Below are 26,889 nucleotides of genomic sequence, written 5' to 3' on the forward strand. Positions count from 1 at the left end.
CCAAGTCACATTATATTACATCTTAAAATCTTCCAATAGTACCTTGTTCTAGATAGCTTTAGTTGTCAACTTGACCCACCTGGGTAGAGGGAATCTCAACTGAGGAATTTACTCCATTGGATTGGCCTGTGACCATGTCTGTAGGGGCATTTTCTTAATTGCTGAGTGATGTGGGAGGGCTCAGCCCACTGTAGGTGGTGCCACCCCTGGGCAGGTGGTCCTGTATTGTATAAGAAAGCTGGCCAAGCACAGGCGAGGGGAGTAAGCTAGCACTGTTCCATGGTCTGTGCTCCAGGTTCCTGTCCTGAGTTCCTGCTTTGGCTTCCATTGATGATGAACTATGCTGTAAGCCAAACAAACCCTTTCCTACCCAAGTTGATTTTGGTCAGTGTTTTTCTCATAGCAATAGAAGGTAACTAAGACACACCCCATCCTGAGTAAAGGCCAAAGTGTTTGATAGTCTTCAATTTTTTTTTTTTTGAAAAAAAAAAAAAAAAAAAAGACTGGCTCTTGTTATATATGTAGTCCTGGTTGGCCTCCAACTCATCAAGATTTGACTGCTGCTGTCTCCCAAGTGCTGGGAGTCAAACCCAGTCAATAGTCTTTTAATGACTTATTATTTAAAACAAACAAACAAAAAAAGCTCTACAGAATCTGATCCCTTATAACATAAGGGATCATTTATTCCTTACTAGAATGACTTGTCCTCTTTTAACTGATCCTATCTCAGATACTACCCTCCCTCACCTAAAAAAAGATGGGTGAAGGACTGATATGTCAAAGACAAAGACATGAATGCAACTGAGTAAATGCGCCATTTACTGAGATAAGTGGACACTGCAGAAGAAGCAGAGACCTGGGATAGAATGAGACAGTTCACTATAAAATACCAGGACGAATCAAAATCAAGAAGCTTAAAAAGAGAACTCTTCATTACAGGGGCCAGTGAGATGGCTCAGTGGGTTAAGGCACTAGCCAAGCCTGATGACCCATGTTGTTCCATTCCCAGGACTCATATAGTGGAAGGAGACAACTCCTACAAGCTTTTTACACACAATGTAATAATAATAATAACAACAACAAAAACTTCATATCAAATGTGATTTACAGAGGAATTAGATAAATAACCAGAGTGGTATGTAATGGATGAATCCTCTGAAAAAGAGATGTTAAGATAAGCGTACCAGAGATTTACTGTGTAAGATAAAAGGTGGAGGAAGACTGGGCATGAAAAACCTTCAGGCAATCATGCAGACCTTACATTCATGAAGTCAAGGTATACTACTGACAGGATGCAACATCAAAGAGGGAAAGCTACAGACCTTGGTGTAGCTCCGAAACAGCTGTGGTTAGCCCCACTACTTCTGCCACGCTCTGTCACTGGGTAGAGATTTCTCAGGAAACCAAAGTACTCCGACCTAATGATAATGATTCCAGAGCTACTAACAAATGCAGGCTATCAGTTAAATTGTACTCCCTGAAATGGAAGGATGAGTTCTTTCTTAGAGATGTCGAAGCAGTACAACCACATGTTGTAAGAGGATATGAGAAAAAGAGAAAATGGGTTTAACTAGAAGTAAAAATGTTGAGTAGTCCCAAGACAGCCAGGAGAACTCATGTTGGGGCAAACCTAGTCCCCATCAGAGTTTGGGAGGAGTTATCACTGCTCTATCAAATATGAACAGCAGGGCTGAGACCCAGCAGCTACCCTCACCCCCACCATCCTTAGTAATCTCACAAAATAATCATTAATGGGGATGGGAAGATTACATCAATGAAAGTCTTGGGAACGGCATTGACATTATTTCATAAACAGGAAGAAAGGAAATATCTGAACCCAAGGAAAATGGGCTTGAATATCAGACTATCCTAAAGATAAACTCCTGCAGGCCAGGCATAGTGACACTCTAAAAACACGGAAGAGGATTGCTACAAGTTTTAGCCAAGCCTGGCCTACAGAGCAAGGTTCATGTTAGTCTGAGCTATAACAGCAAGACCTTGTCTCAAAACAAAACAAAATAAAAAACCAAAAAAGAACCATCCCAGCAGCAGGAAATGGAGATGCTATGGTAGGAGTTGAAAATAACTGATCACAATTGGCACAATACTGAAAATGGGGTAAAATATGTACATTCCAAAAGAAAAGAAAAACCAACCAACAAAATTATTTCTACTGTTGGGTACCTATCAGTATATTCCAACTTTCTAGAGTAACGAACTATACTGAAAATTGACAAAAATGTAAAGCAAACTATTTAGTATTAACATTATAGATCACAATTTCAGAGACATCAATCTCGAAAGACAGCCTATACAGCCTGGCAATGAGAGAAAAAAGAAAATCAAGACACTCAGCACAAGCAGGTTCTGACATTGAAAACCTCCATAATTCCAAATGCCAATGCTTTAAAACACAAGTTAGCAGAGTTAAAACCAGCTGGACACAGCAGCTAACACAAAACTGTAAAGGAAATGACACAGGCCAAAATAAAGGTGTCTGTTTGCTGCCACTTGACCAGGCAACTGGAAGCTTTCATTTTTTGCCAAACATGTCTCTGAAACAAACTTTTCTATTTGCATAAAATTCTTTCTCAGACAGATCACTTAAGACAGTTTCTTATTTTCTTCAAACATGAAACAAACCCTTCCATATTTACATAGTTCACCCTTGGTGTTTACTTATTGTGCATGGTAACACAATTTCCTCTCCCACCCCTGTGAAAACATAATTGCTCAGCACCATTTCCTGGAAAGTCCTTTCTTCCTCTACTGCAACAATACTGTCATAGTTGAAACATATATGCACAAGTCTATTTCCTCATCTCCGAATCCAAAGTATACTGTCTTATGAGCTTTGCTAAACTAATGGGTCTTGTTGACTGCTGGAAAATGGTCCCTTCCTGCCTTATTCTAAAGAGTTTCTCTGATGATCTTAGCTTTTTAGGTCTTACTATGTAGCCCTAATTGGCCTGGAACTTGCTATGTAGCCCAGGCTGGCCTTAAAAGATTCACCTGCTTCTACCTCCCCATTATATTTTAAAATGAATGCTTAGCTCATTCTTTTTTTTCTCATAGCAATTAAAGTTACATATTTCTATTCAAGAACTGCTTTAGCAGCATCTTATAAGTTCTTATATGCAGTATTTTTGTTACTGTTCAAATTTTCCTAATGACTGGTTGACTCATGAATATCTATTGATACTTTTCAAATTCTCAATAAATGAGTTCTTTAGGTATCCTGTTAATGAGTTCTAAAGGTATGACACCTGACCAAATAGAACAAAGTCACAAATAACTGATGTATGACTTTCCCTATGCACAGGAGCGGAACACCTTGATTTTTCCACTTCAAAGTGCCTTGCCCTGGGGAAAAAAATTCTATAAACCCAGCTAGGGGAAGCAAATCTGCAGCAATCTCAATCAATCAATCAATCAATCAATCAATCAATCAATCAATCAATTTAAAAACAAGGTCTTGTTATGTGGCACTGGCTGGTCCAAAGTCCTGGGATTAGGCATGACCCCATGCCCAGCCAGCATCTTATTTAGAGGTCTGTGAATTCCCTGTCTTTGGTGAACCTGTCTTGGAACTTTCTGCAAATCCCTCTCCCAGCCCACTCTCATCATCCTATGGAAGCCAAACTTTTGCCACCATTCATGGTCTGCTTCAGCCTCACCTACCTAGTATCTCTAAACCACTTCTGTTCAATGTGATAGACAGCCTGTCTTTGACTTAGTTCTGTCTTTTTGGCTTTCACATATGTGTCAGGTGTGGATGGATGCCAATAAATGAACATTATCATTCTGTTTCTGACCGGAAGTCCTTATCCATTTTTAAGCCATGTTCATAGAAAACAGAAGTCAGATTTCAAAACTTTCAAGTTTTCATTATTATATAAATTCATAATCTGTGTAACATATAGCTCCAAAACTTTAAAACTCTAAAAACTTTGAAAGGTTTTTAGTTTTATTCCAATCTACCTGCAGAAAATATCATCTGCTAAGGATAAAGTTAAAAAAAATAAAAAAGGAGAGCTTGAAGAAGTTCAAGCAAATTGTAGAGATGGTATGCTTGTAGCCATCCTTTCCAATAGCATGTCTCCTGGTTTTTAGTATTCAAACTCATCTCTCAAAGGTGGGTTTTTTTTTTTTTTTTCCTCGTCTTTTTGAGACAGGGTCTCCTTGTAGCTCCAGCTGGCCTGGAACTCACTTTGTAGACCAGGCTGGCCTCGAACTCAGAGCCTGCCTCTGCTTCCCAAGTGCTGGGACTAAAGGCATGAGCCACCATGCCAGGCCAAAGTTAGGCTTTTAAAAAAAAATTATCATTATTTTTGTGTGTATGAATGTATTGCCTGCATGTATGTGAGTGCACCCGTGTTGTACAATGCTGCGGAGGTCAGAAGAGGATTTTGGATTCCCCTGGAACTGGAGTTAACGACGGTTTGTAGCCGCCACATGGGTGCTGGCAATCGAACCTGGGTCCTCTGCAAAAGCAGTCAGTGCTCTTAACCACTGAACCATCTCTGCAGCCCCCAAAGTTAGGCTTTTAAGTCAGATTTTATCTAGGAAAAGATTTGTATTTGTAATTGCCAAAACACTTTAAACCAGTGCATGAGAAAAACTGTGCCAATATAATTTGCAGATTGTCAGTCATATGTGTATACATATTCATTAAAAAGGAAAGAAAGAAAGAAAAGAAAGAAAGAAAGAAAGAAAAAACAGAAAGAAAAAAGGCCAAGTATCAAAGGGTTATTCCTGAGGAGGCATCTACCTTGTTTTTGAGACGGTTTCTCACTGAGACCTGGGGCTCATCTACTAGGCTAGGCCAGGAAGCCCCAGAGATCTGCTTGTCCCTGCCTCCCAAGTGCTGGGATTACAAGCACATACCATGTCCAGCTTTTTACATAGGTGCTAAGGGTTTAACTCATGTCTTTGTGATTGCATAGCAAGCATTTTACCAGCAGAGTTATCGCCTCAGTCCCTCCTCTTTTCCTTAGTCCTGATCCTACCGTTATTATATCAGTTGCAAAGAACTTGCAGGTATCCTGTCATTATCATCATCATGAGTGCCACTGTGCCCAGTTTTTTGTTTTTCATGGATTTTTGGAGTGGAACTCCAGTCTTTATGCTTACATGGACTGAGTCATCTGCCTGGCCCAAAATTCAAGTATTAAACCTAAAAAAAAGGGCTACTTCATATGGTTCAACCTAATAGAAAAGTAAATTTCACCACAAGTTTTGAGGCCAAGATAGCTTATAAAAATGATTTACTAAATAAAAAAATATAATAAAAGATTCTGGAATCATACTCTTTATTTCAAAGTCATTTTAAGTTTAGTCCATTTAGAAATCTTTACACTAATGGTCAACTTTTTGTTACAGTAAAATTAAGGAAGAAATAGTTCAGAGTTCAACCCTAAATATCTGTTGATAAATATTAAAACAAATGATTTTTCTAAAAAGAAAACCACAAACAGCAGTGAGGAAAAGAATATATACTCCAAGTCACCTTTGCCCCACTGAATAACAATACATGAATTCCCTATTTCAGGACTTTTTTTTGTCTTTTTGAAACAGAGTTTCCCTGTAGCCCCAGCTGTCCTAGAACTTACTATGTAGACCAGGCTGGCCTTGAACTCACAGAGATCCGCCTACTTCTGCCTCCCCAGTGCTGGGATTAAAGGCTTGGGTCACCACACCTGACTAGGACTCTAATTTTAAAAATTAATATGGTTACTTACGACTGGTAGCAGTATTTAATCTGCAAAAGTTCATATATGTACTGAGCTGCCAAAAACAAATTTCACACACTGACAATCGCCTTTTGGTCTCTGAAAACAGGACCCTACTGTATGCTTCCTAGTTCACGCTGAATTTGCAGCAGCTGTGAGGCTAAGAAATGCCAGCAACCAATTAGGCTAGCATAAACCTTGTCTAGCATATAAAGCATAATTTGGTTGCAAATGAAGGAGACATGACCCAAAATAAACCAACCAAGAATACTAAAAAATTTCATTGCAAATATTTAAAACTCAGAATATTTAATATCTAACAAGTATGTTTTATTTTTTAAAAAATGTTAGAACATGACAAACAAAAAAAATCAATTCCTTTCAGATTCAGAGTTTTTAAAAACGTTGCAGCTGTTTCTCAGATACCTATGATTACAAACTCAATGTTTTTGTGTGTAATTATTAAGATTATAGGGTTGCAGTATACTTCTGTGTACAAATGACAAATCTAAAAACTGAACACTATTTTATCAGTACTTCTTGAGATGTTTCTATGAAATTTTCTGTCACTTTATTAACATTTAAAATGTGTTATTTTAGTTTTGTGTGTATGAGTAGAGGTCAGAGAGGGTGTTGGATCCTCTGGAACTGGAGTTTTGGACAGTGGTTAGCCACCATGTGGGTTCTAGGAATCAAACCAGGGTCTTCTGCAAGAGCACCCAGTGCTCTCAAGTCATCTCTCCATTAACATTTTTAATATTTAAATAATAGATAAATTTTTCAGTATGTAAAAATTGATAAATTATTAGTAAGATAAAACTTGAATTATAAAATTGTTAATAATGGTGATTTCCAAACCCTTTAGAGTTGTTATAATCTAGCAATTTTATTTGAGGTATGTATGATAATTTTAAAAAATGGCATAATGTAATGATTTGTAATTTTAAAACAGAACTTAAAATTGTACATATACTCTGAAGAAAAATAAGTCACTGGTGATCTACATACGTATCATATAATAAAAACCTAATACAAAAATACACCTTGTGTGCCAATAAATTTAAATGTAAAGTTCTTGGACTGGTGAGACGACCTGAGTTAGATCTGTAGAACACACATGGTTGAATGAGAAGTGACTCCCACAAGTTGTCCTCTAACCTCCACAAGAGCACATGCATGCAGGCATGTGTGTGCATACACACACACCCCCACACCCCCACACAGGAAATCAATGTGGCAAGTTTGTTTTTCTTAAAGTTCTGTAGTTTAGGGCTGGAGAGGTGGCTCAGTGGTTAAGAGCACTTACTGCTCTTCCAGAGGACCCAAGTTTGGCTCCCAGCACCCACATAAGGTAGCTCATGACTGTTTTCTAACTCCAGCTCCAAGGGATCCAATGATTGGCCTCCACAGGCACCTGCACTCATATGCACATAAACACATACAGACAGACAGACAGACAGACACACACACACACACACACACGCACGCACGCACGCACACACACGCGCGCACTAAAAACAATAAAGTATCCATTCTTGATAAAATCATTAGTAAGTCCCTCAATTTTCAATCAAAATGACTACATAATTTGCAAAGTTTTTACACAGACATTCAAAAATAAGCTAATAAAACCTAGGTCTATCCTGTACCTCAGGCAGGATAAGAGGAAAAGCATGCATAAATATCCATTCTCAGAACAAAGTAAATTTTATTATAAAACTAATTTTGATTACACATTCAGATCAAGTGCTTGGAATAATAATGTTGCTTCCATAGGGTGAGAACAATACACATGCTTACTTGAAGTAAACAGCTTTCTGAAAGTACTGTCTTCAAAGCCAGTCCATAGGAGAATGCTGATAAATTTATCTTAGAACAAACTAACCTCAAATTTTTTGTCACTTTGTACGAGGTTACTCATCAAGAGTTATCTTAATTATCTCTGCCTTTCCCTTTCCTTTTCACTTCTGTGGTGACTGTCCCCCACAGGCTCCAAGACTTTGAACATTTTGTCCCCACTTGAAGGTGCTGATTTAGGTGGTCTTAGAAGGTGTGGCCATGCTGGAGGAAGCAGGTCACTGTGGGTAGGCTTTTAGAATTTGTAATCCTTGCAGGATCTTGAGTCACGCTGCTCTCTGCTCCTCCTCCAGCCACCTCTGCCGCCACGTCTCCCCCCCATGATGGACTCTGGCCCCTTCAGAACTGTAGACTAAACAAACTCTTCCTTCTTTAAGTTCCTTTGGTCACGGTGTTTTATCACAGCAACAGAAAAGTAATTAAGACAACTTCCTCATTGTCTTTTGCTACACAGCACAGGTAGAACATGAAATCCTCCTGCCACGGCCTCCTAAGTGTGGTGATTACAAGCATGTACTACCATGTCTGGCTTCTTATACTGGATGAGATAGTGATTCTAATTCAAGTTTATATTCAGTTATAAAAACCATGTGCCAGTGAAGAATGTAAATTCAAAAATCCGAGTGCATCTTTTCAAGCAGATCATAGCAAAGCATGTTATACTCATTAACATTTTTTGTCTAAGGATACATTTCAAGATTGTCTTTAAAAAAATAGATAAAATCTGAGACAGATGTGGTGGTGCATGCCTTTAATCACAGCACTCAGGAGGCAGAGGCAGAAATATCTCTGTGAGATTAATGCCAGTCTAGTCTACATAGTGAATTCCAGACCTGGGTGAGGCCACAGGGAGACCCAGGTTTAAAAAATTTTTTTTAAAACTTTTTTCAAAGGATTCTAAAAGCATGTTTCTTCATGAACATGAAAATAGTCCATCTCTAATAAACTTCAATATAATAATTCAATATCATTAAGTATATAATGGGGAAAAGTTGAAAAAATAAAGATTACCAAAGTTTTTATGTTTTGACACAGAGTCTCCCTATAGCCACAGTTGGATTGGAACTCACTATGTAGACCAGGCTGACCTTAAACTCAGAGATCTACCTGCCTCTGCCTCCCAAGTGCTGGGATTAAAGGCATGTACCACCATGTCCAGCCATTTACGAAATAGTTCAAAAAATTTTTTTTATTTATTATTTTTATTTTATGTGTATGAGTGTATTGCCTGCATGTATGTGAGTACACCCGTGTTGTGCAATGCTGCAGAAGTCAGAAGAGAGCTTTGGACTCCCCTGGAACTGGAGTCAAGGACAGTTTGTAGCCGCCATGTGGGTGCTGGGAATCAAACCTGGGTCCTCTGCAAGAGCAGTCAGTGCTCTTAACTGCTGAGCCATCTCTCCAGCCCCCGAAATAGTTTTAAAACAAAGGACTAGGCATAGTAAGGATACTACAAAAAGCATTATTTTTTTTTAAATGGAAGACATTGTTAACTACACAATAATAGTCATGTATTATATCTTGGTTTTTTTTTATCATCTACCTCAAAGGTGTTTATTATTCTAACAGTAAACACAGGTCTCTTCCTATATGCTTCTGACAAGTAAAAGGATAGAAAGGAATCTGATGACTTGTCCAGGATTATATAGGTACAGATGAGTAGGCAGCTGCAGCAGAAGACAAGCTCTCAAACTGATATCCAAATCTGCCAGCTAATTTAAGCACTAATGAAGACAATCTTTATCAGGACTATGTGTAAGCATTACACCTTCAAGAGCTTTGCTGGAACAAGGCGCCATCACAGGACATAAACAATGCTTCAAACCACAGTGGTAACTGTACTGTTGCTATTTAGCAAATCCCTAGAGAATGGGATTTTGCCAAACAGAGACTTTTCTATTTTGTTTGGCTCATCACACTTAAGATATTGCTGTTGTAACCAAATTTAAAAGCTTTAACATATTTAATGTTAGACCTTAAATATAAAGCTGGAATTCTGACTCTGGAGGAAAAAGGGAAATGCTACAGCTTAGATTTTCATGAAGAAAAGACAGCTTAAATACGGGACACACTTTTACTCATACTGTATACAAATTACATTTTAAAAAATCTTCCTCATCATTAGTCCGTTGTTTTGAAAAAGGATATAAAGACCGTATCGCTCAGTTTCTCTGGTATGACAGGGAAACCAGATCTATTGGGGGGGGGGATTATGTTTGTTGTTTTGGGATGACTGAACCACACTGTATACCAACAACGTGGGTAGAAAGACCATTTGGAAGAATTAATTGTACAGTCTTTTACAAATCTCCATTCTGAATCTATGTAAGGTAATAAAAAGTATAATGGGGCTATAATGCAATTAAGAAGTATTACATCACTATAATTTCCTAATATTTTTCATATTTGGAGTTGAGATAAGGGAAGATTTAAAAACTATCCAAAATCAACTGTAAAGAGACTATAAAAACAAAGTCTAAATTCACAGTCTAGGATTATGATTAAAGCCAAAACAGTGAAAAATCTCTTTAAAAAAAAAAAAAAGCCCTAAAGGAGATATGGGAGGCGCTGGAGGTGAGGGAATGGGCATGGATTTGATCAAAACACCTTATATGCATGTATGAAATTCTCATAAAATTATTTTTTTTTAAAGCCCTAAAATATTCACTTCATGGGCTGGTAAGATGGCTCAGTACATAAAGGCTCTTGCTGCACAAACCTGATCTTGAGTTCTATCCCCAGAACCCACATTAAAGGTGACATATAGAATTGACTTGAGAAATTGTCCTCTGACCTCTACATGCACACTGTGGCATGAATGCCTCCATACACACATTACACATACATAAAAAAATTTTTGTTGTTGTTTTGAGACAGGGTTGCTCTGTAGCCCCAGGTGGCCTAGAACTCACAATGTAGACCAGACTGGAATTGAGCTCATTGAGATTCACCTGCCTCTGCCTCCAGGGATTGTACCACCATGCTTGGCTAACATACACATAAAAAACTTTAAATCTCACACTTAATGTAGTTTACTAAGGTTTATTAATTAAATACATCTCAGCTTAGGAACTTTAAAGGACAACTTCATATGTGCATTTCCTCGTGTCATAGAATATCCAAAATATGTCTTTGTTAAAGAATAAAAGATATGTTCTCTAGAAATACTGCTGTTGCTAAACAACATTCTGCTGATAGCTCTAATTTCTGAAGACCTGCCTTTTACAGATGTCCCCCTGGATATATTGAACAATGTTATCTAATTGTTCCCTGGCTTAAAATCTTATTTACTCAAAAGGAATTCCACACAAGCTTTGGCACACAGAGGTGTCTTCTCTTGTGCTTAAAACACATCCTAACACAAGATGGGGAATCTCAAATAGTATGTTTCAACTGTCACTATAAAGTCACTCCTCCCTCCAGTAATTTGTTTCATAATCACTGCTACACTCTACCAATGGAAGCCTGGGATTGAGTTGTCTCAGAGTTCGTTCTCTCTCTCTCTCTCTCTCGGTCTTTTTGAGACAGGGTCTCCCTGTAGCTCCAGCTGGTCTAAAACTCACTATGTAGACCAGGCTGGCCTTGAACTCACAGAGATCTGCCTGCCTCTCAAGTGCTGGGATTAAAGACATGTGCCACCACAACTGGCAACTCAAATTTCTACTTTCAACATCTGGCCAATTTGAGTTATGAGAACTGATCATTCCTTTAAGGTCTTGTATCATTGGAGTAAAATACGTAATATAAAATTCAGCAGAGCAAGAGCAAAAGATATACACAAAAGAGTGAAATCACAGAAGCTGAGCATGAACAGAAAAGCTAACATCAAGTTATTGAGTTTGATTTTATACATACCAAGTTTGAGGTAACTAGCAGAGATATCAAGTAGATTGTCTGATATTCTGGGGGTAGGCCAGCTAAAGAGAAAAACTTGTCAACATACATATCATAATTTCTCAGAAGGAAGATAATGTCCTAAGGAGGAAAAAATTGGTTCTTAGGAGGGGAAGACATCAAATATTAAAATAGCTTATGGCATCCGAAAAGGTCACAACGCATAAACAGATGCACAGATATCTGTGGCGTTAAATATTCACTAAGAGGGAAGATTAGAAAAGAAATGTTAAATGGGCTCTTTGAATAGAACAATAGTAAAAAAGGTGATCTACAAGTTGCCAGAGAAAAATGAAAGCAGTCATAAAAGTGAAGGAAGTATTGGGGGGTGGAGAGAAGAGGTTAACTGTCATCAGATTCTGGTCCCAGTAAGAGCCAAAGTAGGAGCAATGCCTCAAAGTCAAAGTTCAATCAAGGGTATAACAGGGCATTTTTAGAGACAGGTAAATTCATGCTCTATGGAATCAAATAGGCAAATTTTAGCAAACTGAAAATAAGCACTTCTCTAACTCAGTAATTCTACTTCAATAACAACAAAAGAAGGGGCCAGCAAGATGGCTCAGCAGGTAAAACACTTGCAGTCAAGACTGACAACCTGAGTTTCAACCTCAGGACCCACATGGTAGGACAGAACTGACTTCTGACCTCCATGTACATGCATGCCATGGCATGTGCACACTCTGCACCCCATATAGTAATTGCAGATTAGGTAAAAATATAAGTATCAATAGACTATCAGTTAAATAAACTTTGGTATAGTTAGGCACTAATAAAATGCAATCATGAGAAAGAATGAGACTAAGTGCTCAAAGGTTCCACATGTGAGGGGGATAGAGGGGAGGCTCACACACACAATGCCAGCACTGGGTGAAACTGAGACAGAGGATAACTGCAAGTTCCAGGCTAGCCTGGGCTACAGAGTAAAATCTTGTCTCAAAAAACTGAAGTTTTATTTTAACCATTGTATGCAATATATTATCTATAGGGAGGTATATTTACACCTATCTGTACTTGTATACATACACAAATATACATTTTCTTGAAAGAGATAAATAATAAACAGCAAGTTGGCAACATTGTCCATTGGAAGGAAGAATGACTGGGGCACAGACTGAAGAATTTTCAATATGTGTACATAAAATCTGAAACTTCATAATTAATCATAGGACTATATTGCTGTTAAAGATAGGTAATTACATTTACAAGGAAAATTTAAAGTGTACACTAAGAGCAATAACAGGCACTTGGTCATGACATACTCTTGATGCCTTGAGGTGAACAACACAAATCAGTATTTTGAGAATGTCAAAACTGGCACAGAGCACTTGGGAGGCAGAGGCAGGAGGATCTCTGTGAGTTCAAGGCCAGCCTGGTTTACTGTAGGGAGACCCTGTCTCAAAAAGAACCCCCCCCCCCAAAAAAAAGAGAGCTAGAAGCTGGAGAGATGGCTCAGAGGTTAGGAGCACAGAGGACCTAGGTTCAGTACCTAGCACCTACATGATAGTTAACAACCATCTGTAACTCCAGTTCCACGGGAATCCAATGCTTTCTGACCTCCTCAGACACTGCTCGACACAGGTGCACTTACATACATGCAGGCAAAGCACTCATACACACAAAATAAAAATAAAAAAAATTAAAAAGCAGCTTTGGAGTTAGCATAATGTAGAAATTAAAAGAATGGGATATTTAACAAAAGCAAAAGGAGAAACGCAGTGAGTCAAGTAGGAGGAAGTAGAGCTTCCAAAGAAGTTCAGCACTGACTGGAGAACCTTGTGCTTCCAAAGAAGTGGCAAGAATGCTGGAGAGGCAGGTCAGATTGCTCAGACTACTGAGAACCAAAGCCTAAACCAAAGGTGGAGACACCTATGGGAAAACTGTCAGAACAGATAAGGCTACTAGCCTAACTAAAGTTACAGCAGTTGGGACAGAAAAAGGTGAAAAGATAGTACTTGAACAGTTAAACCTCAGGATAAGACGTGAAGTTCAGAGTGAAACAGAATCAAGGGAGGTACAACTAGGCCTCAAGAGTTGGGCAAGAGGATAAACAGAAGTGATGAGAAATAACAGGATCTAATTATATAGCCCTGGTTGGCCTGGAACTCACTATGTAAAATAAGCTGGCATCAAACTCACAGAGATCTGCTTGCCTCTGCCTCTAGAATGCTGGGATTACAGGTGTGTGCCACCACACCCATCTTAAATGCTATTTATTTTAAATTAAATAATGGCTCTTAAAAAAGATAAAAGAGTATGGGTTGGAGAGATGGCTCAGCAGTTAAAAGCACTGGCTGCTCTTGCAGAGGATCTGGTTCAGTTCTCAGCACCCACATGGCAGCTAACAGCTAACTCCAGTTCCAGGGGATCTGACACCATCTTCTGGTCCCTATGGGCAACACAAACGTGGCACACTTACATGGAGGCAAAATGCTCATATACATAAAATAAAAATTAAAGACAAGGGGAGGCTGGAGAGACAGCTCAGGGATTAAGAGCACTTGCTTTTCTTTCAGAGGACCTGGGTTCAATTCCCAGCACCCACCTGGTGTCTCTGTCACCCTCTTCCAGCCTTTGAGGGCACTACACACATACTAGCAAACATACTGGCAATCAAAACACTTGTACAAATAAAAATAAACAAGTAACTTTAAAAAAAAAGAAAAACATAACAGTATATATGATTAAAAGCAATGTCTCACTCATAATAAAATAACAATCCAAAGAACATATAAAGAAAACACCAGTTAGGGCCGTGATACAGTCAACTTTCAGTATCAGGTATAATTGACAAACTAAGCACAAGCAATCCATACACAATCCCCAAACAATTTCAAACAACAGGTTTATAAAAATGAAGATCATTGAATCTAGACAGGGCCCCAAACTGATCTATCAAGTTGTTGTAATCTAGCATATTTTTCGGTCAATATCCACTGCACACCTAGTAAGCATCCTCTCATGACAGAACATATGCTCCCCTTCTCCATATACTCTCTACTAGGACCATCTCAGACCAGTCAATTTCTTTATTCTAACAGTACAAACAAGTTTTGACCAATAATAGTATATTATCAAAGAGCTGCCTGTGATTAATTGCCAGACTAAGTTCACTAACTGGGACCTTCAATATTCTTCATTTCGTATAATAGGTAAATCATTGTATTCACTTCTTTTTAGTGCATCACAGCAAATTATAGGCTTAACACTAACCACCCAAAAAACCAACACCCCCTGAAACCACCCACAGAACTTTAAAGCTGTTTGCACCTATCAGCATAGTTAGCTTCAGTTGTCAACCTGACATACATGGGAAGAGGAACCCTAAACTGAGGAATTTCCTCCATCATATTGGCCAGTGGGCATATCCTTGGGGCATTTTTCTTGAACTATAACCTGTACGCTAAAATGTAGCCCTTCCTTCCCAAGTTGCTTTTGGTCATGGTGTTTTAGCATAGCAACAGAGAGCGAACTAGAACAGAAATTGGTACCAGAGAGTGAAGTACTACTGTGATGGATCTGACCATGTGGCTTTTATGCCTTGAACTGCTTTGTGGAAGGAATATGAAGTTTTCAGCCGGAAAAGCCATTGAGCGCTCAGAGCTTAATTGAACTGTTGTGGCTACATGGAAGCTAATGTTGAGAGAAATGCAGACAATGGAGGTCTGGCTTGTGAAATTTCTGAGGGAAATCTGAGAATCCCTCAAAGATTCTATTAGAGCTGCTCATGTGATATTTTGGATTAAGAATCTGTGGAAGGGAAATCTTTTGCTTAACGGAGACAATGGATGTTGGTTAGCCAGATCTGAAAAATCAGCCGTAATGAATAAGAGACCAGCACGCAGAAGCTGTGGTCTGGCAGGGGGTAAAGCTGGCAGCTGAACTTGTTAAGAGTCTCACACATGAAGGTATGAAGGGGTCTTGGACTATAGTTGAGGCTTGGTGCTGTGAAAGACCAGGAGGGGTCACTGATGAAGGTGCAGCTTCAGTTGCAATGGAGATCCTAGGATTAGAAATGCCAGGACTACAGGATAACTACCAAGAATGGTGGCAGGTGTGGCATGGAGCTGGCCTGAGCCTACAAGACATGCTTGCTGTATGTGTTGTGTATGGCAGAGCTGGAGAAGTGGGGCTACTCAAGTCTTTTGGGTCCAGATCATGAGTACTAGACATTGAGATATTTATACTGTTGGATTTTGGTTTTGCTTTGATCTCATTGTAACTGTACCATGGTTCTTCCTTTGAAATAAGGAAAGGTTATAGCTTAAAGTGAGTCACATGTTTGTGTGTCAAAGTTGACAAGGGGTAGAATGTTATAGTTAGCTTCAGAGACATCAGTTTGACATACCTGGGAAGAGGGAACCTCAATGAGGAATTTCCTCCATCAGACTGGCCTGTGGTCATGTCATTGCAGCACTTTCTTGATTGCTAATTGGTGTAGGAGGGACTACTATGGGCAGTACCATCCCTAAGCATATAGGCCTGGCCTGTATACAGAAGGTAGCTGAACATGAACTTGGAAGCAAATAAGTAAGCCAAGTACCTCCATGGTTTTCTGCTTCAAGTTCCTGCCTTGGCTTTCCTCAATGATAAACTGTAACCTGTTAACTAAAATAAGCCCTTTTGTTCCCAAATTGCCTTCCCCCACCCCTTTGGTCTTTTTTGAGGCAGGGTCTCCCTGTAGCCCCAGCTGACCTGGAACTCACTATGTAGATTAGGCTAGCCTTGAACTCACAGAGATCCACCTGCCTTTGCCTCCTCAGTGCTGGATTAAAGGCCTGTGCCACCACACCTGGCTCCGAAATTGCTTTTGGTCACTGTGTTTTAATCACAGCAACAGAGGTAAAGTAGACCACATCCCAAATTCACATCTCATAACAAGAAACAGAGTTCATGTATGTATCACAGCAGAAATCTGCTACTGTTCAACCATTTTATATTCAACCTTTGTTGACCTCAAAGATGATGCTTCTAGATACAATGCTTAGGCATTTGCCGTAGCATTTGAACTAGAAACTCATTATGTCTGCGGGCCAAAATAAAGAAATCCAGCTCTGGTTGTCCAACATATAAACTCTTTCTCACTACATTCATAGTTCATTTAAGAATTATTTTTGTCAGCAAACCCAACTCTCTTATATTGGTCAACAGACTATGCATAATAAAAATAGTAAAATTTGGGGTTGGGAGGCATAGCACAGTTGGTAGAGTGCTTGCCTAGCATGCAAAAAGCCCTGGGTTCAATCCCTAGCATAGCATGAACAAGGTGTGCTGGGTGCATACACATACTCCCAGCACTGAGAAAGAGAAGGCAGGAGGATGAAACTTCAAGGTTATCCTCCACTACACAGTGAGTTCAAGGTCAGCCTGGCATACAGGAGATCCTGTCTTTCTTAAAAAAGCAAATCTTACCTTAATCATATGGTTCATCTTTATTCTTAGAATACTATAAATATCATTAATCGGACCACTATTTCAACAGTGGCCTAGACAAATTTTGCATATCCCCTTCACTTTAAGTTCACAGCAAAGAGATTGCCCATATACTCCCCTCCTCCATATACCCTCTACTATCAATATCCTGCACTAGGTACATTTGTTAAAATCAGCAAATATGCAACGACACATTATCAGTTACAATCCTTAGCTTACATTAGCGTTTATTCCTAGTGATAAAGCTTCTACTGGCTTTGGCAAAGTCCATTTTACCATACAGAATACTTTTACTTTTCCAAAATCCTCTGTGCCCCGTATATTCATTCATCCCCCTGTATGTCCTAAATTGCAAATAGCAATTAAGACATTCTAAACACTGAAAGAACATTCAGAATTTTAAGGTCAAGAAGGGAAGGCAAATGCCAGGGCTGCAAAGCACAGGACAAAATAAAGAGCAAAGACAAGGTAAAGGAAATCAGCCACGGGGGGTGGGCGGGGTGGAGGGGGGCCAGAGGGATTGAATCTAAGGCCTTGTGTACACTAAGCATGTACTTTACAGCTGAGCTATATGCCCAGTTCCCAGACCCATTTCAAGAATCAAAATACTTTATCTTTTAAAGAGCTAAAACCAAATTCTTTACTGTAACTTTTTCTTTCTATTCCACTCCAGGAATTAAGTCTTGGCTCAGTCTTAACAGAAAACTGTTACAGCTTATGTAAATTTTTGTTGCATGTAAACATTTATTGAAAGTGCTCCATACCTTAAACTAATTTACTTTTAAGACACAAGCAGCAAAAAGCAGCTTGAGTGGGTCTCTCTGATGTTACACCGCACAGAGGCTTTATGGTCCTCTACACTGTATCCATGAATAGGATTACCTTGATTAAACAGAACTGAAGAGATTTTTTAAAACCACTCAGACTTTTCAAATATGAAGCTCATGACTTTCCAAGGGCTATATCATCATACAACGAATTCTTCTTGCATTGTTATTTCTCATCTACTCTTTAATCATTGTTCACCCTCATGACTTAAGTGATTTTATCCCACCTAGCTCTCATTTTCAGTGCTCCTCTCTCTCTAATCTATCACTAATTGCTAACTCCTATTACTGCTTTTAGGAGATTAAGTCTTATAGTGATTTCCAAGTGTCCTAGAAATTAATTTCAAGATCCTTACCTTAGTTTTGTTTCCAAGTGTTTAATAAGGTGACCTAGATTACCTCTCTCTCCTTATCATCTTCTCTTACCCTCTACCCTTGTTTCAAATTTTCCCTTTACCAACAACCCTCTTTCCAGCTCAGGAACTTCTCCCAAATTGTGCTGTAATTCCAGAATGCTGCCCCCAAGACAATCATCTTCTATTTATACTTCTCTCTACATTAAGTCTTGCCAGGTCACTTCATTAGGAAATTCCACTTCTTTTTTAAAATGTTTTTATTTTATGTGTATGAGTGTATCACCTGCATGTATGAGTGCACCCATATCATGCAATGCTGCGGAGATCAGAAGAGGGCTTTGGATTCCCCTGGAACTGGAGTTAAGGATGGTTCGTAGCTGCCATGTGGGTGCTAGGAATCAAACCTGGGTCTTCTGCAAGAGCAGTCAGTGGTCTTAATCGCTGAGCCATCTCTCCGGCCCCCTCCTTTTTTTTTTTTTTTTTTTAAACAAGGTCACATTTTAATTCCTGAATTTTACAGTTCAGCATTAATATCACCACATATATACAAATGGTGTAAAACAAAGTACAGTGGCATTTTTATTATTATTTTTGTCTTATTGAGACAGGGTTTCCCTATAGCCCCAAGCTGACCTGGAACTTGCTATGTAGACCAGACCAGGCTGGCCTCAAACTCACAGAGATCCACTTGTCTCTGCCTCCCAAGTGCTGGGATTAAAGGCGTGCATCACCACACCCAGCTTGTACAGTGGTATTTTTAACACAAAATAAACGTCTGTTTTATGGAAAAACTATACTTTGAGATTGCTCAGTGGTTAAGAGCACTGGCTACTTTTGCAGAGGACCTGAGTTTGGTTTCCAGCACCCACATGGTGACTAACAACTGCCCTAACTCCAGTTCCAGGAGATCTGACACCCTCTTCTAACCTCCGAGGGCAATGCACACAGGTACAGTTATACAGAAGCAGGAATACACTCATACACATAAAATAAAAATAAAATATTTAAAATAAAATAATGGGCTACAATCCTAGGTGACACTGGAATCTGTGTATGAGGCTAAGTTACTCTTCTGTAAAATAGGGAAGCTACTGTTTACCTCAGAAGCTGCCACAGAAATCAAACAAAGTACTACAGATTATACATTTAGCAGAGTAAATGGTTTATAAAGGGCACAAATGCTAAATCTCTTCAGGTAAATTAACGATTTTCTAAACATTGTTTTTGAGGCAGGGTCTCACACTGTAGTCCTGGCTGGCCTGGAGGTCACTATGCAGATCCTCCTGCCTCTACATCTTGACTACTGAAATGACAGTCACGTGCCTAGCTTGGATTACATAGACGAAAATAGTTTAAAATTAATGCTCAAACCAAGAGCTTTGAAAAAATTTTTTTGAAAATAAAATATAACCTAAGTTAGCACTTGATTCTTAAAATCCCTTTGCAATATTGGGTAGGGAGTTTATTCTCAAAATACTTGGAGCCTGTGACATTCTCATTCAAACAAACACAGCCCTGGAAAAATGACTTTTTACTAGTCTTGGTTTTTTTTGACAGTGCTTATGGCTGAACCCAGGGTTTTGCACACACTAGACAAGTACTCTACTAACAAGCTACAACCCTAGCTGAAGTATGACTTTTATGAGAGACATTTGCTCCTTCATTTTACTCATAGGATACGGCAACAAAAAAGTTAATAGGTGTGATGGTTTGAATGAAAATGCCCCCCATAGGCTCCAAGTGTTTGGATATTTTGTCCTCAGATGATGGTGCTGTTTTGGGAGGTTTTAGAGGGCGTGGCTATCCTGGAGGAAGCACGTCACTGGGGGTGGGCTTAGAGAGTTCTTAAGCCTTCCCAGATCTCCAGTTGCTCTCTTACTTCCTGTGCCTGCGTGATGATGTGAGAGCTTAGCTTCTGCTGTTCCTGCTGCAGCCACCTCCAGCCACCATGCCTCCCTGCCATGATGGACCGTAATTCCCCTGGAACCATAAGCTCAAATAAACTCTTCCTTCTATAAATTGCTTGGGTCGGTGTTTCTATCACAGCAACAGAAAAGTGACTAATACAGTAACATTTAAACCAAATGCTATTCATAAAGGCAGAGGAAAAATGACCCCCAAAGCACTTCAAGGATATCCTGGACATTCATGGCCTCCTAGGTAGAGTGCCAGACCACTGAGAAGCTTCAAGGGACAAGGGTAACATAACTGTGAGAACTTAAGGATTAGCATCTATGCTCATCTTAAATTTATCACCCCACAATGTGGCACAAAGCCCTTGGCAATCCTTGGGCATACAAGCTGTGGAAATCACATATGTATTTCAGATCATGTGTCTATGGGACACAAGTCATAATCCATAAACCACAGTGACATTTGCATGGGTGTAATTCCCCTGGAATCGTAAGCTTAAATAAACTCTTCCTTCTATAAATTACTTGGGTCAGTGTTTCTATCACAGCAACAGAAAAGTGACTAATACAACAGGATTAACCAATGAGTCGATACACCACTCTATTTTCAATTTTCATTAGACAAGGATCCAATGCCCAGGTGTTAAATTTGTTTAGCCTTCTATATTATCTATGTGGCACAGCGTTCACAGTATCTACGTATACCTAAGTACTTAAATGTTTAGTGTGCTAAAACTCTACTAAGAGCTACATACTAAAAAGGTTGAGTATGCCTCATTTGAAATGCTTGGAACCAGGAATGTTTTAGGGCACTTTTGGATTAAGGATTATCTCCACAGACATAACATGATCATAAATGAGGTATCTTGGGGTCAAGACCCTAACATGAAATCTACTCAATTTATAAACATCTTATTTACCAAAGTTAGTTTTTTTATATTTTAGTGTGCCTGTGTTCTGACTGGAACTCTTCACATGAGACCAGGTGTACATTTTCCTCTTGTGGTACCACATCAATACTTACAGTTTCAGGTTTTGCAGAAAATCAGAGTTCAGATTTTCATGCTAGATTTTGATGCTCAACCTACAAATTGTACTTTGCTAAAAGAGCTGGGATGTGATAGAAAAAAAACCTACACGTGCTCTATAAGTGAACCAGAAGAGTAAAAATTAGTTTTATCCAAAGCTTAAAACATATCTATAGTCATTAAGCTAAGAATTTGCTTTGACCTCAACTATCTTAAATGACATCTTAAGATTACAGAGCAGATATGAATTAGAAAGTGGCTGAATAAAAGAATTAAGTTTTGCAAAAGATTAATGTAATTCTGTTGTTTTGAGACAACCTTCCCATGTAGCCAGGTTGATCTCAAACTTGCAGTGATTCTCCTGCCTGACTTCCTCTGGAGGGCTGGGTTACAGAGATTACAAGCCTACACCACCACAAATGGCTGATTAATATAATATCAATGACAAGCATACTTGTGGCTAGAAAGAACATGTCTGAATCCTCCATCCTGTTTTGGATTTTCCACATTTGTTTCCCTTTCTGTATTTAAGCAGACATAAGTTTAACTGGCTCTTTGCTGCTTCCTCTAGAACTAAACAAGAAATTATAACAAAGAAAAAGTTTATATACAGGCTTTCCTAGAAATTCGTTTTAAGAATCAAGTGGCTAGACAATTTATATAGATTCCTAGCTTTTGGGTCTGGAGAGATGGTTCAGTGGTAAAAAGCCCTGGCTGATCTTGCAGAGGACCCAGGTTTGATTCTCAGCACTCAAAAAACAACCACCCTTAACTCCAGTTCCAGGGGATCCAACGCCCTCTTCTCACCTCTGAGGGCACTGCACAATACGGGTAGACTAACATATATACAGGCAATACACTCATACACACAAAAATAATAAAATATTTTTTAAAAGAGTCCTAGCTTTTTGCCAGGCGTGGTGGTGCACACCTTTGGAGGCAGAGACAGATCTCTGTGAGTTCCAGGCCAGCTGTAGTTACAAGGAGACCCTGTCTCAAAATGCCACGATTTAATTTGATTTCACCAATTTGGCAAATTTAAGCTGTTACAAATTGTTAGTTTTCTAAGTTTTTTTTTGGTAGTAATGGAAAAATTTTATTAGAGGGGCTTGAATGTCTCCAAAACAAAATTAATATTCAGAGTATAAAACTTCCTACCATCAATAGCAAATATTTCCTAGCATTGAGTAGACCCAGGCTATGTGAACCTAGCAAATTCTGATTCAGCACCAGTGAAGTGATACACCTGCTACTTTCCTACCCTGCTCCTGTGAGAATCCAATGAGATAGTATGTTTAGAAGCACCTAGAAAACTATGCCTAACAAACACAATATCAAAGTACTACTGTCCTAGTCACCTGCAAAATCAAATTACTAATCTATAAAGGAACTCATTCTATTCTAGTCCCACATCAGTCACATAATTACAACTGTATTGTTACGTGGTCTATTTTTATTACATAAATTTTGAGTCTATTCTTCAGAAGCCTATAAAATGACAGTAAAGATGAACCAGTAGAATAATAAATGGCAAAGCATGTAAAGAACTAGCCACTCAAAAATCTTTTCAGCCGTCTTTCAGTCCCTAAAGGGGAGTCACTGCTACCATGGAACTGATGTTTTACTAATGCAGCTTAAAAAAAAAAAAAAAAAATCTTCCAATAAACTGGGCATGGTGGTGCATGGCTTTAATCCCAGTACCCAGGAGACAGAGGCAGGTGGATCTCTGTGAATTCAAGGCCATCCTGGTCTACATAGCAAGTTCCAGGCCAGCTGAGGCTCCATGGATACCCTGTCTCAAAAAGAAAAAAGAAATCTTCCAATAAAAGCTATCAAACTGTACAACTTTAAAACCGTAGTTTTCAAGAGTCACTCAGTTCTAAATGTACCTGATTCAAAAAGTAAAGATACCTGGGGGCTGGAGAGCTGGTTCAGTAGTTAAGAATGCTGGCTAACAACTGTCCATAACTCCAGCTTCAGAGCAATCTGATGCCCTATTCTGACCTCCAAGAGCATTAGAGGCAATACACTCATACTCATAAAATAAAAATAATATGTATTTTTAAAAAGACACATGTGGGCTGGAGACATGGTTCAGTGATTAAGATCACTGGCTGTTCTTGCAGAGGACCCAGGTTCGAATCCCAGCACCTACATGGCAACTAACAGCCATCTATAACTCCAGTTCCAGGGGATCTGACCTGCTCTTCTGATCTCCATGGGCACTGCATGACATGGGTGCACTTACAGGCATGCAGACAATACACCCATACACAAAATAATATTTAAAAAGATACAAGCAAAAAACATATAGATGGTGTGTCCATTTCCAGAAACCATTATCTCCTATAAATGGAAACAATCTCTAGAGTCCAAGCCAAACTCCCAAACTTATGCTATTTCTAACCTTAAAAATACTAGAAAAGGGGGGGGGGGGGGACCCAAACCCCAAAAACCAGAATGAACTTAGATTACTCTATTTCAGTCACCTCTGATGAGTGGCAGTACAGAATGAGCATAGATTAAAAAAAACAAAAACAAAAAACTTCACTTCCTGGTAAAACTTCATCTGATTTGTTAAGCAATGGTAGAAAATGTTATTACATTTTTTTATGTGTTTATATATGAGTGTGCAGATGTGACAGAGTGTATGAATGTAAGCCAGAAGATACCTTGCAGGGGTCGGTTTTCCCTTCCTGGGGATTAAACTCAGGTCATCAGGCTTGGTGGTAAGTATCCTTACCTGATGAGTCATCTTGCGGTCCTTAAAAATGTTTGAAAACCAAAACTCCAATAATGAAGAATTCACTCAACTCTGTTAGGCACAGGGTGTATGGGGTGATACATGGATGAATTTGAGGCGTTTCTGAGGCCTCTAAGTATTTTAGTCCTGTAACATCTGGCTCAGGTTGAAGTGTGTGTGGATAGCTTCACATGCCTCCACTGTGCTCTGCAGCACATCTACTTTAGCCATGCAGCTGGAAAACATGCTAAGCAGTATGAACCCAAATAGCAATGCTTATGGAAATATGCTGCCTCATGAATGATATAGGATGACTTAGGAATTCAGAAGTCTTCTGATTATCTGGTTTTAATCATCAGTGAGGACTTAGTGGGATTAGTATTTTTGCAGGGTCTTCAAAGACAGGAATAAGACCATTCTGGTTTACCTTTTTGCTTTTGGACTATGTTGTATTAATGTATGATTACTACTGATACAAAAAAGGTGGTCAGGGTCAAAGATCACCATGAGCACACAGGCAGGGGAATATCTAGTACTCAGTTAAGAGCAGTGTGAAGGGACCCTTTACTTCTGTTACATCAGGTCTCAGGACATTACTGTCTCTTCCACTACAAAGTTAATTTTTGCTACAAAATAGCCACTAGTGTTTTGTCCAATATAAATGTTACAGAAGAGAAGCCAAACAGCCTCTTTAAAATGAAAAAGGAAGGCCTATGGGGAATCTTCTGGATAAGAATTTCAGTTGTGAAACACTCCTGCCCAATGCAAAGTATTTCCTTCTTTAAAAGTTACCTACTTTTCAGAGCTCAGTTGGCAGAGTGCCAGATCTCCTGGATCTCATAAACTGGTACTGAAAAGGCAGAGGGTAAAGGCAGGAGGATCAGAAGTTCAAGGCCAGCCTGAGATCCATAAGACTCTGTCTCATCAAAAAAAAAAAAAAAGTTATCTCCTTTTATCTTCTTGCATCCTTATAAATATATAAGGTACATATTTACAACTTATAGGTTTGGAACAGTACACACTAACATGGCTTCCACTATTTCTTTCAAAACAACTGCTTCTGAAATGTGGTTTTGGTTACTTGAAATTGGACTATAAAAAAAAAAAAAAAACTCTTGGAATTTCTGGTACAGGCTGAAGGTAAAGGATGAAAGACCTTTATAAGCCTATATCCTAGAACCACAAGAGAAACAAAACTGCTTCAAGTTCAATATACTTAAATGAACGATATCATCTGGAAAAAATTAAAATCCATAAACTTGGTTGTCACATGTTATTTTGTAAAGATTTCAGTTAACACCTACAGTCATAGTTAAAAGGCTCCTAAGATTGTAAATAACTTACATTTTATTATACAAGTTCTTTTTTAATTAATTAATTTTTATTTTATGTGTATGAGTGTATTGCCTGCAATGTGTATACGTGCACCCCAGTCGTGCAGTGCCGGTGGAGGACAGAAGAGGGTGTCAGATTGCCTGTAACTGGAGTTATGGGTGGTTGTTAGCTGGGATTCGAACCTGGGTCTTCTGCAAGAACAACCAGTGCTCTTAACCATTAAGCCATCTCTCCAGCCCCCATACCCCAAGTTTTAAATTAACATATAATGCTACTTTTGTTGATATAGGGTCAACCCACTTTCACCTAGCAATAAAATGGCATTAACAACACCATTACAACAAAGTAGTCTGCAAATAAAATAAACTCCAATTCAAGTAAAGGGAATCTCTCTCCCTCTTGATAACGTCTAAAGCGGGACAAATGATAATTTATTTTTCATATACAGGATACTGATACTTCCAGTTGTTACCACAAATTACCTCAAATATAATGAAGGAAAAAAAATCATTAACCATATAGGGTCTTCCAATATATCATTTTAACATGAAGATCAATCTGCCCATGTTTATTGACATAACTTGGTCAAATCTGGTAGAAATCAAGAGGAAGTGGGTGTGATAACCATGCTCCTACAAACTAAAGGATAGTGAACAAGTCATAAATAAAGGGAAGTGTATAGGAGAGATGCGGTCAAGAATCACTTCATACACTATTACGCATCTGTAGTCCTCTCAATATTCGAATTAAAGAAAAAACGATTTCCATCTGCACAGTATTTCCTTTCCAGTAGAAATGATTTCCAAGTCCCGCTGATGGATTTCATTCCACACCTCCAAGTTTGTGACATAAAACATTTTCTCCAAAGAGAAACCTATAGAAACATCTCTAACCCTAAGTCCCTTTAAAAAAAAAATGAATTAAGCATGTGTCTTCACCTCGCCTTACACTTTTCACAGTTACCTCTCCCGCGGGTGTGAAAATATCAACATCCGGTCGCCCACCCCACCCCACTGGTGCCTCCCGCGGACTGCGTTCCTCTCTCCATCCTCTTTCAGAATCATCACCTTGGAGAAGCTGGTGATTTCTTCCCGTGGCTCCCCCACCCCTATTCATGGCAGACCGCAGCATTCTCCGCACCCTTCTCCCAGGGAGGGGAAAGCCAGCACTACTCTCGGGCAGAAAACCCCCGGCCACCCGACAGCCAGACGGCGGTTTAAAACAACGGGATGGCTCCGGTCGGCGTCGAGCCGGTGGCCGGGGCTCCGCATGTAAATCCCCGGTCTTCCCGCTCCACCCTAGCCCCGCCACGGAGCGGACGGGTGACACGCAGAGGCCGGGGAGCGCGAGGCAGGATCGGCCCTAACGGAGTCCGCCGCGCGGCGTCCCCGGGGAGGACCGGGCGGCAGCCGTTGCTCCCGCGGCCCGCCCCCCCAACGCAGCGGCCCCCACGCCCGCCTCGCCCTCACACAAAAGCGCCGCGGCCGCCGCCTTCCCGCCCCCACAGCCGGCCCAGCAATCAATGAGGCGGCCGGCGCTTGCGGCCCTACGCGGGGCCGGCTCACCATCGCTGCGCTTGATTTCCACGTAAATCCCGATCTGGATCTTGCCGAAGTTGGCCGTTGCCATCACCTCATCTGGAGCAGCGGCGGCGGCCAGCGAGAGGGGGCCGGGCGGGCGGAAAAGGCGGGGAGGGGGCGGGGTAGCAGCGGTGGCCCGCTGCCGTGCCGGCCCGGGAGGCAGCGTGGACGCGAGCAGGGCCGCGGCGAGCGGC

At 39.8% G+C, this 26,889-nt stretch overlaps 1 protein-coding gene across 5 annotated transcripts in view; it reads right to left on the reverse strand.

The window, feature by feature from the left end:
* Kif2a (kinesin family member 2A) overlaps positions 1-26,869 on the reverse strand; it is a 66,074-nt gene extending 39,205 nt beyond the window's left edge. For 2 of the 5 annotated variants that reach the window (XM_029557889.1, XM_029557883.1), the window contains exon 1: positions 26,681-26,869. In XM_029557889.1, coding sequence (XP_029413749.1) covers positions 26,681-26,744 — 64 coding nt within the window. In that variant the 5' untranslated portion in view covers positions 26,745-26,869. The remainder of the gene's footprint in view (positions 1-26,680) is intronic. The other 3 variants (XM_008856336.3, XM_029557891.1, XM_008856345.3) reach the window with 3 other exon arrangements.
* Between the last annotated feature and the right edge of the window lie 20 nt (positions 26,870-26,889).

The sequence above is a fragment of the Nannospalax galili genome, unplaced genomic scaffold, assembly GCF_000622305.1.
Source record: "Nannospalax galili isolate Female #2095 unplaced genomic scaffold, S.galili_v1.0 scaffold751, whole genome shotgun sequence".
Taxonomy (NCBI): domain Eukaryota; kingdom Metazoa; phylum Chordata; class Mammalia; order Rodentia; family Spalacidae; genus Nannospalax; species Nannospalax galili.